The sequence below is a fragment of the Mugil cephalus genome, chromosome 1 (genome assembly GCF_022458985.1).
Source record: "Mugil cephalus isolate CIBA_MC_2020 chromosome 1, CIBA_Mcephalus_1.1, whole genome shotgun sequence".
Lineage (NCBI taxonomy): Eukaryota > Metazoa > Chordata > Actinopteri > Mugiliformes > Mugilidae > Mugil > Mugil cephalus.
In genome coordinates this window covers 2,800,750-2,827,467 of record NC_061770.1, presented here as the reverse complement: position 1 = coordinate 2,827,467, position 26,718 = coordinate 2,800,750, and the positions used below count along the sequence as shown (strand labels likewise).

The 26,718-nt window shown below is 40.2% G+C and overlaps 1 protein-coding gene across 1 annotated transcript; it reads right to left on the bottom strand.

Moving 5' to 3' along the window:
- Positions 1-1,627: 1,627 nt before the first annotated feature.
- Positions 1,628-23,480, bottom strand: gabrd (gamma-aminobutyric acid type A receptor subunit delta). Its single transcript, XM_047606320.1, has 9 exons — positions 23,043-23,480; positions 11,973-12,088; positions 9,146-9,213; positions 7,280-7,500; positions 6,599-6,681; positions 6,292-6,429; positions 5,679-5,834; positions 4,313-4,524; positions 1,628-2,642 (listed from the first exon to the last, which is right to left on the bottom strand). Exons 1-9 carry the CDS (start codon positions 23,108-23,110, stop codon positions 2,316-2,318), a joined length of 1,389 nt encoding a protein of 462 aa, XP_047462276.1. The 5' UTR covers positions 23,111-23,480; the 3' UTR covers positions 1,628-2,315.
- Between the last annotated feature and the right edge of the window lie 3,238 nt (positions 23,481-26,718).

The following is a 26,718-nucleotide window of genomic DNA, read 5'->3' as shown; positions in this document are numbered from 1 at the left end:
TGTGTGTGTGTGTGTAGCTTGACCCGTGTGTGAATTTGAAAATATTGTTAAAATATTTTATGCTACAGAAGCATAAGGAGACACTTTGGTCTCCCTTCCTGTTAAATGATCACACTCACTCTATTATGGGATGTCGCTTTAACTTTTTTACCTTTTTTAAAACTCTACTGCAGCAACAAACATAGTTGATGAGAGCTGTGAGAGGGAAACAAGGTATGAAGTTGCAGACTGTAGAACTAAAACAATAAACCTGTCTACACAGGTGAGTTGGACTTCATTGATCTAACACAACAATAGGTAGGCTAACGATTGCTTGGCCAATTTGAGGCATTTAAGTCATATCAAAACCTGAAGAAATTCACCCTCATCTCAAGGCTTTGTGACTCCAAACTGTGAATGCCTGTGGAACAGATGAGGCATGGCAATACAGTGCAGTCAAATTTACACAAATTAAAATGTCTTGCATATCTTATGGAATGTCCATTGTTCCCAGGGGATGTTTTCTTTCTCTGTGTTTGTACTGTAGTAGGCAGATTTCTATGAAATATACAGTACATATCAAACATTCACGAGGATGAATCATGTTACATTTTAGAAGATATATGAAATTTCTTTAATGATCAAACTTAGAGTGGTAAGTATCTTAAAATAGCAAGTAATAGCCACAAGTAATAGGCATTTACTCAGTAATAACCTCATAACCACCTTCTTAATATTGTGTAGGTCTCCCTTTTGTGACTCATGGCTGAATGGACATGGTCCTTCTGAGGGTGTCCTGGCCAGGTCAACGCCTTGTGCTGTTCTTCATGTTTTTATGTTTTTGTTTTTTATGTGTGTGTGTGTCAGGCTGCATCCTGCTGAGGATGCCTGCTGCCATTAAGGAGTGTCATTGCTGTGGGGTGGGGGTGTCTGGTCTAGGTGTGTACTACATGTCTAATTAACATCTACATGACTCTGAGGTCCAAAAGTTTCCCAGCACAACATGTAATTGTCACAAAATGATCAATGTTATATAGTTCTCCTGTCTTTGCTTTTGATGCTGATCAGTGTACAGTAGAACTTGTATCCAAGAGCCTCGGCTGCTGTTGCCATGGCAAAGAAGGCAGTCAAAGGAGAAGCTCAGGCAAGCAGCAAATTCAAAACACTTTGTTATTACAGCAGATGACAAGATGTAATGTTAGCGGTGCACCTTTCATCAAAGAAGCAGATCTTTTTTCCGACAATGTGATTTATCTTTTGATTGATTTGATTTAACCAGGATGCTGATTCAAACCGTTGAAGTGTTCCAGCTGAGAGTCGTATATTGTGTATAAGAAATAATTAGATTGTTACCCAAGAATGCAGGGACCGTCATTAAGTCAGTGTTACAATGTTTAAGCAAGGAAAAAAGTCCATCATTTGTGACTGGGAAGCAGTGGTGCATTGTAACCTACAGATTTCTTTACGTCCCAGCTGAGACAAAGCACAGAGCACACCGCTTGTCCAAAATATTTTTGATTGCTAAGACCATGCAGGTACAAAAATGTTCCTGCATAAAGAGTTTAGCCTCTTCTGTTCCCACCATGGATTTAATGTCCAAGTGACCATTCAGCCGCCAGAGAGAAAGACACACACACACACACAAACAAGCGGTGAAGGAAGTCCTTTAATGGCGAGGAAACAGGCAGAACTGGTAGAAGGAGATAAGACACTTCAGACTGTGCCCTTAACATGAAAATGGACCTAAAAAAAATGGGTGGAGGACCAAAGGAGAAAGAAAAGAAATGGTGGGGGGTCGGGTGAATGAGTTATCAGCCATGCAGAATAGCAGTACACCTCATCTCATTATCCTCTTGCCTGGGTGGTGTTTTTATTGGTGAGATAACAGACGACTCACTGACGACTGTGGCTCTGAGTTAGTGATGCTAACTATGCTTATTTGTGTTTGTTTAAAATCAAGCTTGTGGTCAGTAGTTGAGTGAGTTAAACAGTGTAGCAGGATGACACAGTCTATGGAAGTCATGATGTTACTTAAACGTTTTACACTTTGTGCGTGATGTTCCAACAGGCATTACTGTTCTCTGCCTTTACACAACACTACTTAAAATATATTGAAGTCCTCTTAACAACGTTTAAACTCATAACTACTTCCACTAACTATTCCATATTCACAGGCCATCATGCTTCATTTCTTCTGAAGTGTTTCTTTCTCCTCACAGAGGCCTGCAGTATCTTCCAGCTGCACCAGTCTGCCAACACTGAAGTGGAGCAACTCCAGCATGTTCTTATATACAGCTCTGGATGGCAGCCATTCGCTCGGACCGGCTGCCTCCTCTTCACATGGTGTACGCCACCCAGTAGATCACATTCACCACGGCGAAAGTGAAAGGGAACACAGCCCTGGCATAGATGTCAATGGTGTCTGCGTCAATGGGCTTGCAGACGCACTTTGAGCAGCACTTCTTCTTCTCCTCCTCACTCTCCTCCGTCTGCCTGGACCTCCTCCTCCTCGGCTCGACCTCCTCAGTGCCACCTTCCCCTGGGATTTCGCTGCCGGAGCGCTGGGGCCGGCCTTGGCGGTTTGAAATGACCACGCCCTGATTCATGCCAGTGACCGACAGGGAGAACAGAACCATAGCCTGTTTCCCATTCTTAACAATAGACTGTAGGAGAGAAAGAGAAGAGTGAGCATACCAAGTCTTTACATGGTAGAATGAAATTCTAATCAATCCTATTAGAAAACTTCCGATGAACCATTCTCCAACCCGCCCATGAATCCTCTTGTACTCTCAAACTGTAACATAGGTCAATCATTAGCTATATTTTGTATCATTAGATTCTACGTGTTTCCCTCAGCTCGATATATGTATCTATGACAGAAATGTGTTTATCTTGTTCGTCTTGCTCTACCTCTATCTATGAGCTGGGTTCTGCTCAAGGTTTCTTCCTATTAAAAGCTAGTTTTTCTTTGCCACAGTCGCCCTCAGGCTTGCTTGGAGGTTTCAGGTCGGTTTTTCTCAAGCGTCTTGAGACAATATGTATTGTTATTGATGCTATATAAATAAAATTTAATTGAATTAAATTCAATATGGTAGAATGTGAATCAGTTATTATACAGAAGTTAAGAATCTCTCTTCCTAAACTCAGTGCATATTTCTTGACTAATAACACAAACATGTGGATGTTCTAGTACGAAGCTAAGTGCTCCAGCACGTACTACATCAGGTATTCTAATAATGGGTGACAATCCACAACTGCATCAGTGAGTTATAAGTTGTTTAGCATATATTAGATTATCAAGCCTTGATTTTTTGATGGGCTGTAAAGGTGTCAACATATTCGCTCGTGTTAATTTTCTAAATGTGACAATTTGCATTTGTCGATGTTTACATTTATTCGCTATTAGCCCAGCTCACTCTGCCAGGAGTGTGACAGGAAGTGAAGTATTCCAGACTGTTTGTTGGTGTTAGGGTTTTGTCGTTGTGTCCTCATCTGTTGTGTTTCAAACAGCCACTCAGTAAAGACTCTGTAGCACCAGTATCAATTATTATTATGGAAATGCTTTCCAGTGCATGTGCAAGTTACAAACAGTGTATTTATGTACATGTAGACCCATAAAACCTTTTCTAAAAATTCTACTTAACACTATTATTCTAAATAAAGGCTGAATATTGTAAATTTTTAAGACTTTTGTGATGAATAGTACCATCAAGAAGCACGAGATACAGTATGTTCTTTGTTCATATAGTTCAAGGTAAAATATATTTGTTTTTGAGAAAGGTATGAGAATGAAAGACATTTATTTTTTGCAACTTAAACTGATTCACTGATCGAATAATTAGTCAGAAACTATGATTTATTATATTAAATAAATACTTTCACCCAGTTTTCACTAAGCACGCTGCTCAGAATGTAGCATCCAGCTTTGGATTCAATTTGAATGACTTTACTCATCATCACTACACTTGTCACATCATGTGGAATGCAATCAGGTTTATTCAGTATGTCTATTCATAAGAAATTTACAAAAACATTATTTAGTGTCTTTGTTTTCCTGCAGGTGTAGCTCAGTTAAGATGAAGATCAGCCAAAAAGGAAGCAGACAATATGATGAGAATCTCTTTCACTCCCTGTAGGGAAATCATCCCTTTTCCCATTATGCTCTTTAGAGACTCATTGTATAAGGTCAGAGGGATGGATGATTGTCAGCACCAAGGCTTAAAGCCCAGACCAGCTCTGGGTTTGAATGGCATCCTCATTACTCACAGCACCCCCCCAAAGCTCTGCATTGTTACCTGCTGATGGGAGTACATGATGAGAGTAATTTCCTCACCTCAGAGCTGAGCTTGTTGGCCTTCACCTTCGCCTTCTCTTTGAGTCGGTAGTCAGCGTTGTAATGAGCGAAGGCGTACTCAATGAGGGCGGCGAACACAAACACATAACAGATCCAGAAGTATACGTCCAACGCCTTGATGGCAGATGCTCGCGGGAGGGAGGAGCGGGCACTCACCATCAGCGTAGTCATGGTGAGAACTGTTGTGATCCCTGCACAGAGAACAAAGACATGAAGGATATTAGACTCATCTTCTGTTGGAAATCTTTTGGGTTTTCCTGTCTGCTGCTATAGCCCACACTGAAAAATCTCAACAACTGGGCATTGGCATGAAAACTTTTGATGGATTGGAATTGGAAGAAGGTTACGTCCTCTGAATCACCAGGAATAGTTTTGCTGATTTCCTCTTGAGGTCCTCTTGTGCTATCATTTGGTCAAAAAGTTTGGTTCATATAATAACATTCTGGAGCTTGTGTTTACGTTTACTGTGTAACGTTACTTTTACTTTACAAATGTTAGCATGCTACCAAGCTAAATGAGTCTCATCAACAACATAAATTTTACAATATTACATCTAGATTGTTAGATGTGTGTTAGCGTTCTCATCAAAGCACTATTCACTGTACTGCTGTGCTATCCACTGAGTGGAACAGCCGGAGACTTTTGTTAATAGGTCACGCAGGCTGTAAAATGCCTGTACATTTTAGCAGCTCACAATTGATTCTGAAGTTTTTAATTCAAACAACTAAAACAGAAGTGCAGGCATTTTCTGCAGCACTTCGGTCACACTTTTTCCTCTTGTGCCTCCACTAGGATGAGCTTTCCACTGACCGTGACTGGGGCTGAAAAAGACAGTGGAAGTTAAAAACCACAGTACCTCAAATGACCACTTGAAGCAAATACATCCTCAAACACATCGAGACGTTTTAGTCTCTACAGATAATTTTCTTGTTCATGGCAGTTGTACGGAGTGATTTTTTATATATATCTCACCCATTTAAATTATATCAAAGCTTAAAATTATGCATGATTAAGCGACTGTGCCACTTCTGTGTCACAGGGTGCTGGCTGTTTGCCTAGGCATTTACTCAGCCCATCCTCTTAAGTCATTTTTGAATTAGGTGGAGTCAGTTACTGCCAAGACAGCGACAGCCACCCATGTTCAGCTTTAAAAAGGCTGCTTTATGAATCCTGAAGGTTTTTCCATTTTATAGAGTCAGATACTGTAACAATACTATTTGTCAAGCAGTAGCAAAATGTACTTTTGTCAACTCTCTGCAACTCTCTCATGATTTAACTTTCCAATGAATGAATGTAGACCAGCAACTGTTGAAATAACTCTTCAAGAAATCAAACTAATACCAACCTAAGGATACTCGAGCAGGGACTGCGGATTGGCTGATCCAAAAGGACACCCAGGACATGGCTACTAATAATATTGAAGGCATGTATGACTGGATGATGTAGACGCCTCGATTACGCCTCAACTGGAAGCGAAGACTGAGTCTTGGAAATCGACCCGCTGTGAAGCACAAAACAAGGCAGTCTGTTTAATCACTTGACTGAAGCAGCTAATTATCCATCATAAAAATATACATTGTCCTACACAGACATTGAAATCATGAAACATCTGCCTGCTTGACTGGGCCCCTAGTGGTAAAAATGTAAGCTATAAAGTGGTGTTGCAGAGTGCGTCTTCCCAGCAGCAACTCTTGTTATCTCCTGAATCTCCTGCCTGGCTCAGCAGCGAGTCTGTCTTGATCCATTCCTTCTATGCATAGAATATAAGCACAGAAGTGCAAGAAGTTGAAAAAGAAATCCTCTTCAAAAAGAATGTGTAGAGTTCTCCAACACAAGAGGCAAACCAAGTCCAAAAACTCAAAACTGTACATGATGTGTAAAACACGCAAGAAACTTGCAGGGGGCAGTGTCAATAAAAAAAAAACTGATTTAAACTGGAAAACAAATATGAAACTCACCTGATTTGAAGTTCATCATCTCCGTGACGAAGCGATAGTCAGTGATGGTGAACTGGGAGAGCTCTAATTTGTCCAGGCCGTGGATGTGTCTTTGGCTCTCTGACCAGTGATACACAATGTCCTCTGAGGAGTAGCCATCTAATACAGAAAAAAAGTGTCACTTAATTCAACTAATATGAGCAATGTGAGGGCTTCTGAACATGTAGCATTTTAGTTTATAATGCTGTAACCTTTCATAATGCCACTTAGATATCGGAACATTTCAACATGAAACCGAAACCTCCCAGTTTTGAGAATCCATACTTACAGCTTTCCAAATCCAGCATACACTCCTGTTCGTCCATGGGATACTTGGTGAGGTCCATGTCACAGGCCACCGTCGAGGTGATTCTAGGAACATGACAGGTTGTTTAATCAAAGCTTGAGATGTGCCACTTTAGTCAGTGTTCTGCAAGTTTAAATGTATAGTTAAACCCTTCTGGCAATGGGACAATCTAATGTGACATTCTGGAGGAGTTGGACTACCTACACAACCTCTGTAGGGTCCAGGTATCGCTTCATACTACCAGTAGTAGCTCTGACCCTAGCCAGACGCACAACTAGTCAAAAACAATCTGATGATGAAAGTATTATGATGAAAGGGATTCCTTTAAATTTTTTTGAGCAGTGTATTTTGATATTTTGGTTTCTCCATTCGTTGCCATTGCAACCCATTTTGTTCTTGTTCTGGTCTGTTGATGCTGAATATTACAAAGGCCGGATCATTTTAATAATGGAAAACATTTCTGGATCATGTTTTGTCTTAAATTCGTGAAGACAGAAGAAAAGAATAGAGAAGTATCCCAAAGCCATGCTAATGAGAACAGTAAGTAAAATCAAAAGAGCAAAATCAAAGACAAAATCTCTGCTGAACCAAGCAGGAACTGTAGAGTTGGCTGATAATTCTCTGTAGTGAGAGAGAAGAGAGAAGACAATAATCTGCTTATACCGGCTGCTGTATAGAATGACTCCGTTGGGCTGTAGGCGGATCAGCTTGTTCTCTACAGTCACATCGTGAAACCAAGCAGATTTGGCATTAACGATGAAGGTGTCAGGAAGCCACAGCTTGTCCACAAACCGACTGTCCAGCCCCAGCGTCTTGTTGGTGTGATTGTAGGACAGACGGTCATCATGCCAGCTCTGCCGCAGGAACACAGTCATGGTGTATTCCTGTCAGGAAATGCACAGAGCGTAACAGACTGTGAAGAAATGGGCACAACAATCTTCTGGCAGAAGAAAAACATGATTTTCTGGAGTTGCAATGTTGGGAAGACTTCCACACATAGATTCTGTTTGTTTAAACTTTAAGTGGTCCCTGTGATGACTTATACAGTATCTAATTATTAACAGCTGCTTTAGCATGGATTAACTGAAGCGTATAGAACCCTGCAGAGAAGACAAGAATCTTCATCCAAGCCTGCATTTTCGATCTTTTCTCACAGCTTAAATCCTACTGTAAGGATAACAGGAAGCACCAAGGAGGAAAGGAATAATAGTATTTCTGTTATGATTCCTTTCTGTCACATTAAACCACCATGGTGTATGATTGAAATAAAGTCCACATTAATCTCAGTAGTTGTGGATAAAAATAACTTCACACTTCTTAAGAGAAGGCAGGAATAAACACAACGAAACCAAGGAAACTTCACCAAGCTGACAACACAGACAAATCCACAAATACAGAAAACACAACCAAATACTGAAACACTAGTGTCATAGACTAACATTAATGCTTCAACGGGACACCAAAAAGTCATGAAATGAATTTTGATATACATATACATTTTATTGCAGAAATCTATGGTTTCTTGCTGAGCTTAGTTTTTTGTTGTTTTTCTATGTCTGCCTTTCTTTCTTTCTTTTTTTCTACATTTCTTAACTGTAGCGTTCTCAAATTTTCTTATGTATGCTGTGCAGAATTGGTCGTAGATGTTAAAGGGCCAGTGTTTATGTGTAAGTGCCGTCTAGTGGTGAGGTGCTGACTGACCTTCAAAAATGTTAAAATGTTTACAGACTCACACAAAAACTTGTTTGTGGCTGTACAGCAAATTTCTGTATGAATGGATTTCTTTTTTCTCAGCAATTTAAATCAGTGTTTTTCAGGCCAAGGACCCCAAACTAATGGAGAGATTAAGTAAGGATCCCTTACCTACTATAAGTGCTCTATATTAAGCTGGGCTTAGTGCTATTTATAAATATACATTATTAGTATAATTGTGACTGTCATAGATTGCTGTCAGTGAGGCTTGTCTCTCCGCAGCACCACCACTCTGACCTCTATGTAACCTCGGGTTCATAAATTTATATGATGTTCATTTAGTTTGTAGGAGAACCTACAATGTTAAAATACAAGAAGCTTTCTCTACAGTCAGTGTTTGGTTTGTCTACTTTAGACACACAGCGGCAGTGAGCTCTACTGAAGAGGACCGGCTTTCTATGTAGATATGCAGGGCTCACTCTAAGCCAACAACACAGTTGTTACACCAGTGAAAGCATAAATAAGAATGAAATATTTTATGTCTGCTTATAGATCTCCCTAAACACTGCACACTTGTCCGTTAAAGCATGGAACATATTTATTTGTTTGGAACATACTTTATGTGAATCATCGCACTGGATTTAATGCTTGCTGCAAAAAATCCATGAAAGTATGAAATTATCTAACAACTCATCCAATGAGTCACACATGTTCCCCCTGAATACTTTTCAAACCCTCAAGTGGGATAAATCAGGATTATGCAAATAGCAAATCTTTGATCTTTGCTGCAAATGTAGTGAAGTTGAGGGAAAGAAAGGAGAGAGAGAGACACTTTACCATGTTGGCTTCGGAGATGTGGTCGATGCTGGCCACTTCAATAGCCATGGCCACATTCACAGGTGGACCTGCAGAGGAAGAAGTGAGACAACAGGGCTAACCTGCCCCCTCCCCGTCTCAAACACACACCCCCACACACAATCTTGATCTATAGGTCCCTCCCAGGCTCGCTCCATCACCCATCTGTTACCCTCCCACCCACCGTCCTCCCAGGTCTCAATCACTCCTACGGTGCATGGAGATTAAGCATTATCCAGTTTAACCATGCTAAGTGGCACATCACACTGTGGGCATTCATAAACAGTGCTGCGCTTTCATGGATTCGCACAGAGTCAGCTTCTGCCAGCATTCACACACGCGTACGCACACACACGCTGCAGCACTATCACTCAACAGTTTGCCATATGATTAGCACGGGGTGTGCTTCAGTGATGCTAGAGGGCAGAAACCACAGGGGGCCTCGCTGATACAGAACAGAGAGGCTATTTATACTGAACATTAAAGAATCATACATAGCTATTCCCCAGCATTCAACACCTTCCAAGAACCACTTCTGGCAAGTTGCACTTTCTGCAAGCCACAAACCGGATGAGTGGTGTGAAGTGATTTACAGTGGCATGTTCACCGTGTTTACGTTATGCCATAACAAGCACTTTTTTTATATACTATTTTCCAGTAGTTTAGTAATAAAACACATATTTGCTGTTCATGACAAGATTAATAATTATAAAAATGAAATATTGTTGCTGCTATTAGTCTGATATGAACATTTTGTAAATACATAAAAAAGAAGCTTTTGTCAAATATGTTTTTGTAAATCAATCTTAAGTCATTGTCACTGAATGAGATGACACTACGGTGAGTATTGCAGTTTATATATTGTTTTGACTTACTCCATAGGAGTAATGTTAGATGCATGACAAAATATAAAAACAATAAAACAAAAAAATAATGATAAAATCTCACTGCAAACTCAACTATAACTAAGAAAGGTTCTCGACTCAAACAATGTTTTCAATGGAGATTTAAATGAGAGTCAGCTGGCCTGATTTTCATGTGAAGAACATTTCACAGCTGGGGGGCCCTAACTGACATCACCCTGCCACTCTGTGTTTTCCAGATGTCCTTTATTTGATTTATCTAAAGTGGATGTGTCATAGCCTTTCATTTTAATAAATGTTACTGTAACTAAGTCTATATCTCACTGATGTTTCAGCATTTGTAGTTGCAGTTGCCGTAGCTTCACTTAAAAGCATTTAACTGACAGAACATATGTTGACTTAGATTTTGAATAAGAAATTTAATGTGTTTTATCAGTGAGCTAAGCTCTTCCTGACAGCAGATCAGTTTGAAATCTTTGAAAGAGGAAGGAGAAGCCACGCTGATCTGTTAGATGAAGAGCTGCAGGCGACAGGCTGCACACCTCCCAACGTCTCACTATGTCAGTCCATGTCCCGCTGCTCATGGATTAATGCCATGTGAAGCATTAAATCAGATCGCAGTTGCTCACTGAATGATGGAAAAAAGCCAGTATTCAACAACATTTGCTGTTACAACTACAGGTGTCGCCAAATTAACCTGGACGGAAACGTTCCCGACTGTTCCGGACTGCCACTTAAATAATGCTGCATTTACAAACGAGTTTTGTACTCTAAATGTCAGTGTAGTTATATGTGATTAATATGGCAAAATGGGACAAAGATGTTTTTCAAAGTTCTACTTAGTTGTAGTTGATTCATCTTGAGCCGTGTAGATTAATAATTTCAAAATACCACTGTCTATACCAAAACACAACTGAACGCGCTCTTACTGCTCTTATACCTCTAGATTGTAAGGATGTGCAGCAGTGGTACTGTGGAGATTGAACACACAAATAGTAAGCCAAACAAAGCTTCAATGAAAGCAATGTAATGTAAAAATGTGTTTCTACAACACAAATGGCACTCACAAATATTGCGTTGTTGCTATATGGAACACACCAACACAAAACCACACCGTTTTTGTGCATTTTTGCAGCTAGGGTGATAGTAAGATCCTACAATCTGTTGGCTTGTTTGTGAATTTCATTTGCATTTGCATTTACATTATGAATCCTTTTCACATCCATTATGACACAAACGTAGCTCTGTAGAGTCATGGGGTGGTGGTTGAATGGAGGGAATTGCCCAAAAGAACAAATATGATTCAATAATGGTCACAACAGCCCTTCAACTTACCACTACAGTGTTTAGTGTATTATAAGCAGTTATTCAGCAATGTATAATATACATCAACAGGAATGTAGTGACCAGATGATGCTGTGTTTGATGGTCCGTGTAGTACACAAGACAGTGTGTTTGGTGAAAGCAGCCCCACATTTTCACCTTTGCTCAGCTGAGTTAAGCTGTGAGATTGAGAAATCTATCGCTGTGGTCATTGGATGTTTCACATTTTGCAGCCATTCTTAGCAAAGTCTCCAGAGCGGTGCACATTGTGTGAGCCATCCCTCCTCCCCGGCTCGTCCTTGAAGGGCATCGTCCTTTATAATCCCTTCTGCAAAGCATCTCTTTACCGAAATGTTTTTTGTTTTTTTTTTGTGCGCATCCGTAACAAAAGAGTCACCTTATTAAAGAGTCAAAGCAGGTATTTGCATAGGGCAAATGCAGCTTTGTTCTGATGTAGAACAAGAATAAACAAAGACACTTCTCGGGATAATGGAATTGGAAAATGAAATGTAAACATCCACGTTCCTGTGGTTGGAACTTGGGTTGGGTTATGCTAAGGATGGCTGTAAATGTGAGAGGATGAAATGCAACCCAACGCCTCAAGCAGTAGATCTCATACTCACCTCCTATCCCAGGGCGAAAATTTCTGGCATAGCCCTTCATTAAATCATCCAGATTAGGCAACCAGGATATTTCAATGTCTGTACCTACATAGTCACCAATGTCACTCAGCATGGCCCTAGAGGAGACAGACAGCAAAGACAGCAGCCTTCAGTGGTCATTGAGGCACACAGTGTGTCCACAGGAAAACCTGTCAGAGCTTGAGATACAGTTAAAGACAAACATGAAAAAAAGTATGAAATATGTGGCACAATGTTAGATATTAAAATGGTGCAAAGAGCAGATAATTCTTTCTATCTCACACTTTTATTTAATTAATTGTTGAATGCTGAAAGAATTTGATGGCGCTGCTTTAAATTTACTTGAATAATAAAATGAATACATTTGTCTAGTTTTTAAACTATATGTTCAGATTTTCGAAATGTATCTTTTGAAATTTCATTGGCTCATTTGCTGAAGATTTTTGCATGAAAATCACAAAAATCTGAGATGATCGATGCCTGTATTAAATTATATCCATCAGCGGTGTTACTTCAGCAACCTGTACTTCATCATCACTCGATTAAAATCAAGCTGGCATGTTTTTATTCGGTCATGTCATGTCTCACTGGGTGCGTTTGTCCACACGGAGGCTGACAGCAGATCTAAATCTGCTTCTGCATGCTCAGACTCCACAACCCAGACTGCACAATGTACCTCTTTACACAAACCTCCCCATGTTTGTGTTGTACTGAAAATAGGTGCTCATTAGACTCCAGGCCCCATTTAATGAGCCGTCTATTCTGAACAATTTAGCGCCTTTAGACATTGTTGTCTGTTTTAAGACAGCGAGTCCTCTCGTTTTCTCTTCTGCAAACATGTCAAGAGGGGAATAATGGACAAATTAAATCTATTGTCTGGTATAAAGTAATTCTCCCGAGGGCCCTGACACCATTAAGGACTGTTAGAGGGGCCGGAGCCGCAGCTTCAGTGCAGGATTTCACTACAGCAGCATTGCTCAGTCACCACCAGGGGGCAGTTTTGTATTCTAAAACAAGGAGCCAACACACAGACAGCAACACACACTATACATACGTGATGATAATAGGGGGAGTCTACATTACTGTTGTCATTAAAAACAGACATTAACAGCTATTGTTACTGCAGAAGGAGTACTGCTATTGTTCAGAACTGAGCAAGTTGATTCATGTGCAATGACTAAACTGAATAAAACTAAAGGTTCCTCTGACATTCAAAGCGGCAAATGTGGCACTGACAGGCACACAGCTGACACAGGGCCTGGGTGAAGGTGTCCTCACTGACCAACAATGAAAAGCCACGCGGTAACCTTTCAAACCACGCTGACATTTGAAGGAAGTCAACTTCCTGTTGAGCAAGACATTGCAGCACACAGCTGCATACAGAACAGACCCCCCAAACAACAATACAAATACAATACTTCTGCCGCTTTGTATAGTGACAGATTTTTATTTTTAGTCTGGCAATCACTGTCATGTCTAGGGGGTGGGGGGGTGGGAGCCCTGAGTGAGTTAATTAATCACTGTGTGACTCCTGGATTCTTCTCTAATTGGCAGTTTCTAAATCTGGAAATAAAGAGCTTTTCGTTAACACGCCAAGGTCAAACTGACGACAAAATCCTACTGTATCCCTCCATTTATTTCAGTTCAACAGTCACAGCTGTTTCAGGAGTATTCCGTGTGCAGAATGATCCATTTACACTGGCCTTTTAGCATTTAGAACATTAACATCTCCAACTTCCTCCCTTATTTGTCTTATTTTCCAGTTTTGTTTTTACAGAATGTTGTCTGTTGCTGCTCATGTGCAGCACATCAACGTGATGCTTCCTGTGCAGCACGCAAATCCAAATCCTCTCAGATGCTGAAAGCTTTTATCAACCAGATGCCTGTTGCTGCATACCGATGATTGTCCCAAACTATTTATTTATTTATTTAAAATGGCACAGATTAATGCTTTGACAGAACGCTGCTCTCTAAACATCTGACCTTCTGCGACTCTATAAAATGATGCCGTATTGAGAGAAATGTGACTTCATTTCTCGAAACATTCGATAGCTTCCTGGGGAGTTTCTCTAAGCATTTGCACCAATTGCATTTCCTCACACCAGCGTACTTGACAAACATTCGAGAGCGTCTTCCTTCTATATTTCACTTCCATTGCATATCCCTCTCCCAGGGCCTGGATCTGCCGCCTGTTTATGAGCTAACATTAAACAGATGGGGGAGAGGAGATGGATGGGAGCAAAGACAAAGAACGACGGCCTCGTTCGAATTTGTGAACGTAATGCAAGGCTCACACTAACAAGCCTAATTAGTTTTATATACCGACACTGCCAGTTACCTGAACATAAGTGGCGCGTCGGTCCCCTGATCCTCGCTGTTTAATTTGTTTTATTGGCATCGGTGTTAGACAGTGGCATCAAAATACAATTGAATAAATTATAATACAACAAACAGCAAAATCAATAAACGGTTGCTTCATATTTATGAGTGTGTTTCTAAGGGACTGTGCTGCTCTGCATCCAGCATACAGATTTTTTTATTGACTACATTAGTGCTCTAATAATATTTGACACATGAGACATTTAAATACGTGTCCCAGAGGCAGCATATGTTACTGAATCTTTATGTGATGTGTTCTATAGTCCAATGATCACCTCAACGAAGATTACTCCCCATACATACAGTCACTTAATTAAACAAGACAAAATGCACTTAAATCTTTCTCCTATCCATCCCCCATCCATCCCATAATCATCTTTTACTGTGTATAACTGTATATAGAAATGGTAAAGTGTTTTACAATCCTTTATTAAATAAATAAAAACATTGATCAGGACTGGCTGCCAAATATGGAGCAGAATGAGTGGGTTAAAGTGTACATGCAAAGCACTTTTATATAAATTTCTGTGTTTACTATCTTGGTGGCCTTGTTCAATATGCACAAAATATGAACAAAACCTTCCTGCCTAGCGTGTCCAGAAGTTAAATACCCTTCAAGTCAAAGCCAAAATCTGAAGCTCTGGTTCATAAATGAAAAACTGGCAAACATTATCCAATTAGTGACAGCAGTGTTTCATTACCTTCTATCAAAGGCTCTAAGTTCCCATAAGTATCACGTATAGATCTACAACATCATTTATCATGTAGCCCTGAGGCCCCAAAATGAAATACCTTTTGTTTAATTATTTCATTAGTGATATTCATCTATGATACTCATATGAATCTGATTTGACACTAATTTTGACTGAAAAATATTTTATGATTGTGCAAATGTTATGCTACGTGAGACAAGGATAACTAACAAAATGCCATTTTCAGCAATAGAAAAAACAACAACTTTGAAACCAATTTGTGCCCAAAAGTCCTGTTCAGTCTAAGACATAACGTCAGCTTCAACGTTTGGCTCTTGGAAAAATGTCATGAAAGTAAACTAATGACACAGTCAGGAAGGAAAATGGAAGGCTCTCATTTTTCTTCATTATCTATTATGAATATTTAAATACACAAATATCTTCACAGCGACATGAACATCTACTACATACTCCTGACCAACTGATAAGCATAACTGAGGAAAGTCTAGCTCTGTACAACACTGGGAGTTTACCAATACCAAGTACTCAGAACTTTAGACTGGATAATAATATTTCTAATAATAAATAAATAATAAAGATAAAATCAATGAGTTCAGTTATTAGCAACATTTCCTTGGAACTGGTTGAGGTAGAGCAGAGTGCAGCATTAATTAAACCAAAATGTGATCAGGTCTGATAGAAGTGAGTGGATCAAGGATAAAGTGGCTCTGCGTGGTGGTGGCTCCACTCTTGGACCGTACTGTGCAGACTCTGGCTTGAACTCACAAGATGGTGCCACCCGTATACCTACTTACTTACCTACCTACCTACCTACCTACCTACCTACCTACCTACCTACCTACCTACCTACCTACCTACCTACCTTAACTAGAGTTAATTTGGCCAATGCAGTGAAGTGGACGTGACTTTTCCATATTTCTGTACAGTCTATGCTCTGAACTCCAGGCTCTGGAGGATGGGAGGACACAGTACAGTCAGTCTGTAATTGGAACAGTAGCATACTTAATGATGCCCTCGAAATGCATTCTGGAATACCTGGCTGTCCTAAGTTCACACAAGTCACCTCCCAACAAGAAAACATTTGGATGCATACTTTGAATTAGAACAGTACCTGGATTGCTATTGAACACATCGTTACCAATGCCCTTAGCTGAAGCTAATCTAGCTAATCTTGATCCTCCAGGTTTGTTCTTTTGATTGTACAGACTAAATACAGACTACTGCCACCTGTTGGCATGGAGTTATTTCCTCTCACGCAGTCAGATACATGTGCCAGAAGCCTGCAGCCTGTACAGTGTGTTCAACTGCTGTGTTGACCCTTCTCTAAAACTGCTTATTCTGAAACGTTTTCTCAAAACTGGTTAAAATGAACAGAAATAGCACAGATCAGAAATATCTTCGAGAGAATGGGAACAGCTCCTGTCCCACTTGCCTATTTCCTGAGGATTCTGGTTCAGCTACTGTACAAGGCCAGATATACTTAAATTAGACTCTGGGTTACTGACCATGCTCATAAAGACCTTAAGCTTTTTATTTCAGGATGAACCAGTTCTGTTCAACTCTTTCCTTCTCCACTTGGATGATTCAATACAGAATTTAAAAGCAGGCCTTGACTGACTGTTGGCAATTCCTCAGGGACATTATCTGTTAATGTGTTTATTCTATTATTATTTCATAAAGAGGGAAATATTCTCTTGCCCTCTTTCCTCCTCTGGGAGGTCAGACGTCAGCTGTTGAACAGCTGGGAGGAACTCAGTGTCTTGCTCAAGGATACTTTAACAGTTTAGAAATCTGAACACATCTTGTTGTTTCTAAACAGGGGGATTGAATCTCATCTTGATGAAAAGGTGATGACACCCGTTGGGTGATCATATTACACAGAGCTGTTGTAGAAGCTCCATAGTAAAGCAGACATTTCCCAATCAAACTCGAAAATGCTCAACCTCATGTCATTCTGTGCTTACAGCCTGAAGTCACAGAGGTTCTCCAAACATCAATAAAACATCAGCTATCTTGAATATAAGAGAAGGAGATAAATGTGATACTTACTTTCAATACTGTGATTACACAGTGAACTTCAGAGCGCAGAAAATATTTTCATGTATTGATGTAATGGTAAAAAAAAAAAAAAAATCACTATAAAGGAAATACGGTTTAGGGGTCATGAGAGCAAATATAACACACATAACCACTGAGCCTCAACACTTAGAGGAGTAAAATTCAGATGGTTTATTTATTGACTGAGATTACCCAGATTTTAATACTTAAATGTTGTCAAAGTGGCATATTTGCCGTATATACCGTTATTCTCATGTATTCTCATTTAAGAATGGGTATAATCGGTAGATAGCACAAGTAAATTATTGGCGCACGTGTTTCTTTTTCCTGTTTACATGTGACATGTCACCTTAAATTGAGTAGGAGGCTTTTAGCGGAGGCACTGAAGTGTGCCTGCATCAACACGCTCAGCACCCAGCACAGAGTCAGGCTTCTGAGCCAGTTCATGCAGCCAGGAAAACACGATCAAATCAGAGTGTTATTGGGAAATGTACTCTCTGGACAGTGGGAAGGATTTGTCCGCTGACTCAGCCTCTCATACAGATTAGTCAGGAGAACTGCGTCACCTGAGTGAACGTTTAAGGACAAGTGAGAAAGAGCAGAGAGACCGTGAAATGTTGAGATAGAATCCTCCTGTCTCGTGTGTTTAGGGGCTCCAGGTGTAACCTGCAGATATTTGGATTACAGATAACTGATGACCAAAACTTCCTGTTTCCAGTGCACTGGTCAGTGTTATCAGTCTGGCTTTCCTCTTAAAACATGACAATGTGGGCACAGTGTCCTTCAGAGCCATCAGGCAATGCACCACCCGAGAGGTGAAGAAATAATTTAGTGCATATGTATATGCACATATGCATATGACTCTATGACTTAATTTGCATATTCGTCATACGCATCATTTTTCTAATATGCCATCTACAGGATGGCAAATTAGTGATTAACTAGTTCTGACTAGTTCCTGACTAGTTCCCTAACTGATCAGTTTATAAAACTGAAAGCAGACAGGCAAAATTTCAATATCACTTAGTAATGTAATATAAATAAATCATGGCATTGGACCTATGGCTGAATTGTAACTACTTTAATTCATTGCCCATTGTCAACGTCACTGCCACTGCTCTTTATTCCAGGAGGGCTGGAGCCTATCCCAGCTATAATTGGGGGAGAGGTGGGGTAGAACCTGGACAGGTCTCCAGTCCATTGCAGGCTAACACAGGGAGACAGACAACCATTCGCACTCACACTCACACTTATGGCCAATTTAGAATCACCAGTGAACCTAACGTGCATGTCTTTGGATGGTGGGAGGAGGCCGGACACAGGGGGAACGTGTAAACATGCAAACAAAGGCCCCAGTTGGCCGATGGACTCGAACCATAGACTGAATAAATATACATCGCATGTCCCCACATCCTTGCATTGGCCAAACTGAGGCTATTTTCCAGGGGATTCGGGTGGCATCTTCATGAGACTTGTGCTCTTGTATAGTCCGAGAGCGGAGCTACGGTATATGGAGCCGTGGTATCGATGACCCAGCCGCACTTCTGCCATACTCAGTTGTGTTTTTGTATAATTAATGTTGTGCTTGGCTCTACATCCACCAGTTACAAGGAAGGATTGCTTTACACACTGTACTTATTTTTTCCTTTTTTCTTTTACAACTTTCACAGTCCCACGGGAACGCTTTTCGGTGGTGGTCACCATTATATCACGTCCTGTTTGTATGGCACCAAATAGCTAACCAAAATTAAACCTATGCAACAAATTGACACTTGAACATGCATCAACATTATATTAACGACCTAAAACAACAGAAACCATCCTGTAAAATGTTTTAGTTCAGGCCCAGTCCCGTCCACCAACATGGAGGGGTGGACCTTATGGCCTATACTGCAGGCAGTCACCAGGGGGAGCTCTACTTGCTTTGACTTCATTTTAGAGACCAGTTCTGCAGTCCTACAGTCTATACTGCGGACATAACACAACAGATTCCAGAACTTAACAACAGCAGCAACGCATTGACACTTTTTTACTTAAGAGACTTCAGGTTGTTCATATTTTTTATTTTACAAAACGATAGTTCATTATATGTAAATATTTAAATAATGTACCATGAAGTGGAACATGTTTAGTTCTTATTATTCACTGGGTGAGAATATGGTTGGAGCTGAGAGACGACATCTAGTCTACAGTTTAAAACTACTCCATATGCCTTTATCTAAGGTATTTTCTTGACAAATGTGACATGATAGCTTTATCACCAGCACAATATGATAGGGCATTCTGTCCATTTTCCTCTACATGCAGATTGTTTGGCCCATAACGCATAGTGCAAGACTACTCATGTCACACATTAAGCATCAAATCTAACCCCCTGCTTCTAGATTCTACAAATTCATATGCCGATATCTTTTAATGGGGAATACACTTCAGATAACCCAGCCTTGGTCTCATGAGGTTACATGGAACGCGGCTCAGCATCACATGAGCTTTAGTTGAGAATCTAATAAAATGATCAATTGATTGTGTTATTATCTATTTAAATGCATTTCATCGACATTTAATTCAGATTTTACTGTCACAGTCTTCTTTCCGGGCCTTATAAGAAGGTACTTAAAATCGCAATGGCCTCTCTTATCAACACACCTCTGTCATTGCATTGTATGTGTGTGTTAGTGCCTGTTTTAAATAATGTAAAAGAAGAATGGCAGAAAAGGTGAACTAGCTCCTAGACTGGTTTCTTCATAAGAAATACAAAGAATATGAGCTATGGCCCAATTGATGAAAATACACCTACTTAATTTTTTATTGGCAGACATTTTAACATGTGATAGCACAAAAAGCCCTCGTCTGGTTAATGACAAAACTAATTGGTGCACCTAAATGGAACAGAACCATTATTATTATCACTGAAAGTCGTTAATATTTTTGCCGCAGAGACAAATCGAATGAAAAGGCCAAATCTGTCTGTATGAAACAAGCTCTTAGTAAATACACAGTGCAGTGTATTTACTGTCTCCCACTTTATCTGAGCACTAGCTCTACACAGTTCCCTGGGACAAACAAGAGTCCATGGCAAGTACACAAGCTTTCTACTAACAATCCCACTGTGGGATTTGTTCCACTTGGAATTGTTATTGTCATGCAGCACTTACCCATTCAGCCATAATGCACAATGATGGTGATTCATTATATTATTGAGTTTCTCGGGAGAAGTGAATGAGAGAGGACTTTCTCACAGAGCCTGAGAGCCATTAGTTTGTTTCTTAATACAGCACACCTGCATTCTATTTAGGATGTATTTGTCATGTCTTATTGGGACACTTAGCCATCATTAGTATAACTTTGACTAATGTGATATGTCAAAATGTCTGCCATTAAACAGGCCTAAACTATGACTCCACCGTATTGACTGTATATAAATACGGACAAAGCTTCTTTGCATTGGTCAAACTGATGCTATTTTCCCGGGGATACGTGCGGCGCCATCTTGTGACTTTGGACTTGCGGCCCAAGAATGGAGCCACACAGACTCTCACGTCTTAACATTTCAGACTCTCACGTCTTAATTAATACTGCAGTCTTCTCTGCCTCCACCAGCTACAAAGAAATGTTGGATTATACACTGTCTTTATTTTTATTTTTTTCCCTACTCTGATCGCTTTGCAGAGTGGTTGGCATGGCAACTGGTAGTCATCATGATGCCACATCCTGCTTCTACAGCGTCAAATAGCTAACTAAAATGAAACTTTCTGGAAAAATGGACACTTGTGTATGCATCAGCATTAATTAACTACCTAAAATAAATGAAACCATCCTTGTAAAAAAAAAAAAAAAAAAAAAAAAAGACGTGTATTTTAGTGTTTTATTTCGGCTCAAATCCCATCCGCTAATATGGAAGAAGTGGAGTTTATGACCTATACTGCAGCCTGTCACTGGGGGAGCTCTGTTTGCTTTGACTTCAATTGTGAGGAGCTGTTCCACCGTCCATCTTCATACAGTTTATGCTCCAAACCCAGTGGGTCCTACTGAAGACATGAATCTTCATATCACTAATGTGTAGGTTTCCTTACTAAAACAGCCAGGATGCTCCCTGAAACAGCCTATCTTTTACAAGTAGAAATAGTTCAGGAATAGAGAAGTATTTTCAGCTATGGATTACTATTTGGTGATCTCATACCACCATATTTTATATATGCATACTTTCTGGACAACACTGGTTTTGTTCATTTCATGGAATTTATTGATGATTCATCACAGACAGATGGAAATGCTACTGGGCCACAGTATTTTTATTGACCACTCCAGTCCACATCTGATGCAGATATTACACCATCGAATTAGATGCAGATTGTGTTCTGTAATGTGAAGGGTAAGTGAGACTGCAGGAAAGAAAACCTGTGAAAATTCATGCAACACCAGAGGTGGCGACGCATAACTTAGCTAAGCAACTTTTTTCTTGTGAAATGGATAAATGAGGAGCTAAAAAGAGAAAGAGAGTAATTCTTTTCAGAGGGGAGAGCAAGGGAGGGCGGTAGTTTGCAACTTTCAACAAGCATAGGCAAAACAGAAGAAATGTATGCGTGTGTGCGTGCATGAGTGTGTGTGTGTGTTTGTTCGAGAACAATCTGACACATTATGAGGTGCAAGAAAAAGCCTACACTCTGCATTGTACTGAGAACAAAATAATAATAACAGCAGCGACTAGAAGCAGGAAAATCCAATTACAATAGTTATTACTCCCTCTACTGGTGATCAGCCAAGACAGACAATAGACGTTATTCGCCCAAATTTCACCAAAAGCTTACGCAGTATCACCCTTTGCCCTTTTCAGTGGGAACACTCACCAGCATATGGGCTTTGGAAAACTGGGGCTCATTTTTATCCTATGAATTAGATGACTGTAAAAGCTTACGGACTAGAACATGAGGGGATTTTGAATACACGCACATGAATGTAGGCCTCTATTGAAAACAACACGCTACTACTCATCATCTAGTTTGGACACACCTGGTTTACTCAGATGACAATAGCACATTGTTTTGTTTTCAGTAGATCTGTCTAAGAACGTCCTTTACTAACAAACTAACAATCAAAGACCATGTTGGAGCCGATTTCAGCGTGATGAGTGAGTTTCAGTGATGTTTTCTCAGCTTGAGACAACTTGAAAGTCTCATCTCGCCGTAGTTTAGGTCTTCAGTTGGAGATGACTGATAGCTTTAGAGACTAGTTTTGACATGCTTGCACAGGATGTAATAACCCTGATTTTTCATGATATTCACAATGACATTTTTCTTAAACTCTTGGTATCTACATGCTGCTCCTTTTCAGCGCATTTGGTAAAGAGACCCTTTCTAATTCAAATGAACCATGGCACCATCTGATATATCTGACCCTTATGGAGCAGGCCTGGAGGTGGGTGACATTATGTGCCACATGATAAAAAAGAAAAGAAGAAGAAAACAAACACCCCTTTCTATGCATATGCATTATGTGCATTATGCAAATAGTGTCATCAGGTTCACACGCTGGAGGAGAAGCAGAGAAGAAAGCAGACTTCAGTCTGTGGGTGTTGGAGAAGTATTTTTATATAAGGGCGAGGAGGTAAAGCATGGAAACTCAATTTAGCCAGCTTTATGCATACTGTATGCAGATAAAGTGGTGGGAGTCGATGCACAACGAGGAGGAGTTCGACTGATTGGCTTTTTGTAATTAAAGAGAACATCTATATAAAAAAGTCTAATTAGGTATAATGTAATCATAATGCCCAGTGGTTGTTCAAGCTTCCTGTGTTATTTTATGAAAAATCCAACTTTGTATTCTCCATTCCTGGAGCGCTCTGCACTGGTGCGACATGGGAGTACCTGCACGAGGAAGAAAAAAACAGCAAAGCTCATCTCACCTGGTGAAAATATCCCCTCCGACGAAGAGCAGGGCAAGACTCGCCAGCAGGAAAGTGGGGACCTCCATTCCACTAGAAGATAAATAGCAGTAATAAAAACCTTTAAGGAAAGTTTCCCGCGATGGAAATCGACGGCGAAGAACCACTGAGTTCTTTTTTCTTTGTTTTATTTTAGTGTGCTCTCGTCGTGATCTGGCGCTGCGGTGAAGAAAGTAAAGTGTAGCGTTGGTACTGCTGAGGGTGATGGTGACGATGACCCCATGGTGCAGCTCCCCAAATCCTCCGCGTCCAGGAGCGCACACGAGCAGAGCGCACCTGACAAAAAAACAGGGAGAAACTCCCGGTAAGAGCGCAACAACGAGCCGATCCACCGCCGACTCCTGTCATCCAGCAGCAGTCATCCGGCAGAGAGAGGGATGGAGAGAGAAACAGAGAGAGAGAGAGAGAGAGAGAGAGAGAGTGGGAGAGAGAGGGACTCACTAATCTGACGATCCCTTCGTTGCTTGGCCTCTAAACGTCAGATTCAATCTGGCCACGCCGGGAGGCGGGGGGTAGGCAGGCATGTCACAAACATAAGACTTAAATATATTATGTAATATTTGACACATATGAATCATCTCCATTTAGTAGTAAATCTGTATTTCTCTCTGTTGGAATGAAATGGCTCACATCAGAAACAGCGACGAGCAAAAGTGTCCAAAAGTGTGATGTTGATGCGTTTCCCTCTGGTCAAATACTTTCATGAAATCCACCTTAAATGTATTGTATCTCTGGGAGGGCTCATTGGGTTGGTGAAAAAAAACCGCGATAAGAGAGTTTGCATCAAAACATGCAAAATTGTAAGTTCACAGAGAAAATGCTTGTATTGCAGAAAAACACAAACACTGCTGAATCAGCCCTTTCTAAAAACCAAAACACAGGTCGTGCTTTAGTAATTGAGATTGGTTGCCATGTTGCAACCAGCTGTTGCCTTAAATCCTTTCCAGACAGTGTTTTCTGGAAGTTGGATTTACTGGACTGCGAGTGAGGTCAGGATTTCACCCACAATCTGGGCTACGTGTTACTGTGAGTTCATTTGGTGGAAAATGCCTCTTTGTCTCCACTTTTACATCAGCCCTTCATCCCAGACTGTTGCATAAGTTTGTTGTAGATCACATGTAGATCAGACACTTTCTGACATCAAGGTCCAAATTAAACAGCCATTCAAACACTTTAATGTCAGATCAAAAAGTTTGAAGAGATTTAGTCTCTAGGAATCATCAAAGATTAGATGAAATAAAAGAAACGTAAGAAGGCTCCCGACAAGCAAAGGTCATAATAAAGAGTGATAGGGCTTTACAACATCATAGAGGTTTGGTACATCATTGGCCAGTGGAGACCTCCATTACATGTCATTTCTCATCTCTTTCTCTCTCTGTGTTACTAATTTTCTGTCATGTCTCTACTTTCAACCAATGAATAAAGATATAAACAGCTTGCAAAAGCATGTCATATCGAATGACTCAGTGGGTGAAGCAGCTTGTCTAGGACCACCACACACAGGAACCACAATGGTAGTCAAAAGCTGTTGTGCTGCTGGACCACATTTATGACATAATATGACTACTTGATGTTATATTCTATCAAATCCGTGACAAAGATTATTGAAGGGATTGCGCTTTGAAACAGCTTGCTGAGAGCCTGACTTAAAAAATAATTAAAAAGTGATTCAGTAAACTCCGCACTGACAAAGCGTAGTGATATTTAAATGTGTAGTGATGTAATGTGAAGTGACAAAAGCTTTGGTCAATTTACTTCAGATCAGGTAGGCACTGTGGAAATGTCAGCATTGGAAAATACAACTATGCGAGAGGTTCATGAGATTTGATTTTATTTGGTTGGCCCCAAATATAAAGACAGTAAATCTGCTGCTTGGCATAAGACAATATTTGAAGAGTATGTGTTACACAGGAGGACACTAGTCATACCTCTTGGCAGACTTAGTTGAATCTATGAGTGGCTGCATGGTTAAGGTGAATGCGCTAAATGCAGATAACATGGACTAAATGTGAGATCTTGCAGTATTTTATTAATGTCTTTTCTGCATGTCTGAAAAAGATGAGATAAAATAATCCTTCATTTATACCACAGTGGGGATAGATAGACAATATCAAGCAAAGCTTGAGTTCCTCATGTCAGTGTCAGAGGCAAGGACCTTGAACAAACTCCGGTCCATCATGCACAATGTCCACCACCTTCTACACGACACCATAACACCATAGTCAGACAGAGAAGCTTGTTCAGGCTGATGTCTTTGTCCTGCTCCGTGGACAGGTTGAGGAGGTCGTTTGTTTTCAAGCCATAAGAGTCTACTCTGTGAGGATCCAACTGGACCGTGGCTGCTCTGCTACTCCTTGCTGCCACTATATATTATTTATACAGCATTGTACTGTGTGTGTCCACACACACACACACACACACACACACACACACACACACACACACACACACACACACATACATACACACACACACACACACACACACACACACACACACACACACACACACATAATATATATAGACAGAGAAAGAGAGAGAGATTATAAAATGACAGGAGATACTGTATATTGTGTGTATGGACTATAGACATAAATATGTTGGATGTTAAGAGTTATACAGATAAATATATGAGTATATGTTTGAAACGATACAAGATGTAAGAATACACTATTAAGTATATATAAAATATATAAGATATATTATTTGATAATAAGTATTTCTTCTTGTTTGTGTTATGCATATTTATGTTGTTCAATCAACATATCTCAGTGATGCATCTACAGTATTTCTATACATTGTTTTGGGTTTATTTTATTTTATATGACTTGAATTAAGCTACAGTCCCTCCCCCTCCCCCGCAAGGTGTTCTGGCTACCCACTGTAATAATCATGAAGCGTGACAAGATCACCACATACCAGAAGCTTTTGCAAATGTTAAAAATAGATTATTATTCATTCTATAGATTTTCAGGGACTTTATGCGGCTGTAGAAATATTGTAAGGGCCAGAGGTATGAGCATTTTAATCTGCACTCACTTTGATTAAACAAATACAGGATTTATATGTTCCAACCTCCATCCTGCTTAAATGTGAAAGCTCTATCCTCATTAGATGTAACCTCCTTTGTGTGCTGTAGGGAGAGTGGCTCAGTGTTTTATTGCAGCAGAGCATTTGCCCTGGTTTCTGCTGCCTCACCATGGGGAGAAGAAACCAGTATGTGGATTCAAACTAGCACCCTTGCCTCCCTCTGGACTTCCGTTTGGCTTTGCAGTGCAGGTCCTTTCAATATGAAGACACCAAGTTACTGTAATGCACTGCATGGGATTGTATTCTCTGTGTTTCTAAACCACAAACTATTTCTTATTCCCTTTAGTCTTTTCAACCTGGTGTATTTGCTGTCCTCTTTGATCACTGTGCTCTCCTTCTGTTGATCCATTCTTTGTATCAGCTTGTACACACTCACATATTTGTTTATCAGATCGCCTGTGTTGATTTAAGTCATCCCTGTTTCACATGACTTCATTGTGTTATACAATAGTACAACTCACACTGTCCCTCCTCTTTTGAATTCTTAGTCAATGGTGATGATCAAGTAAATGAAAGCTTTAATGAAAATAAAAGGTAGAAAAAAAAA

Coding starts and splice junctions, on each gene's coding strand:
- gabrd (XM_047606320.1), bottom strand. CDS start 23,110: ATGGAGGTCCCCACTTTCCTGCTGGCGAGTCTTGCCCTGCTCTTCGTC. Junction 9,214..11,972: donor TTTTCGCCCTGGGATAGGAG/GTGAGTATGAGA, acceptor CTTCCTCTGCAG/GTCCACCTGTGAATGTGGCC. Junction 6,430..6,598: donor TATGCTGGATTTGGAAAGCT/GTAAGTATGGAT, acceptor TTTCTGTATTAG/ATGGCTACTCCTCAGAGGAC.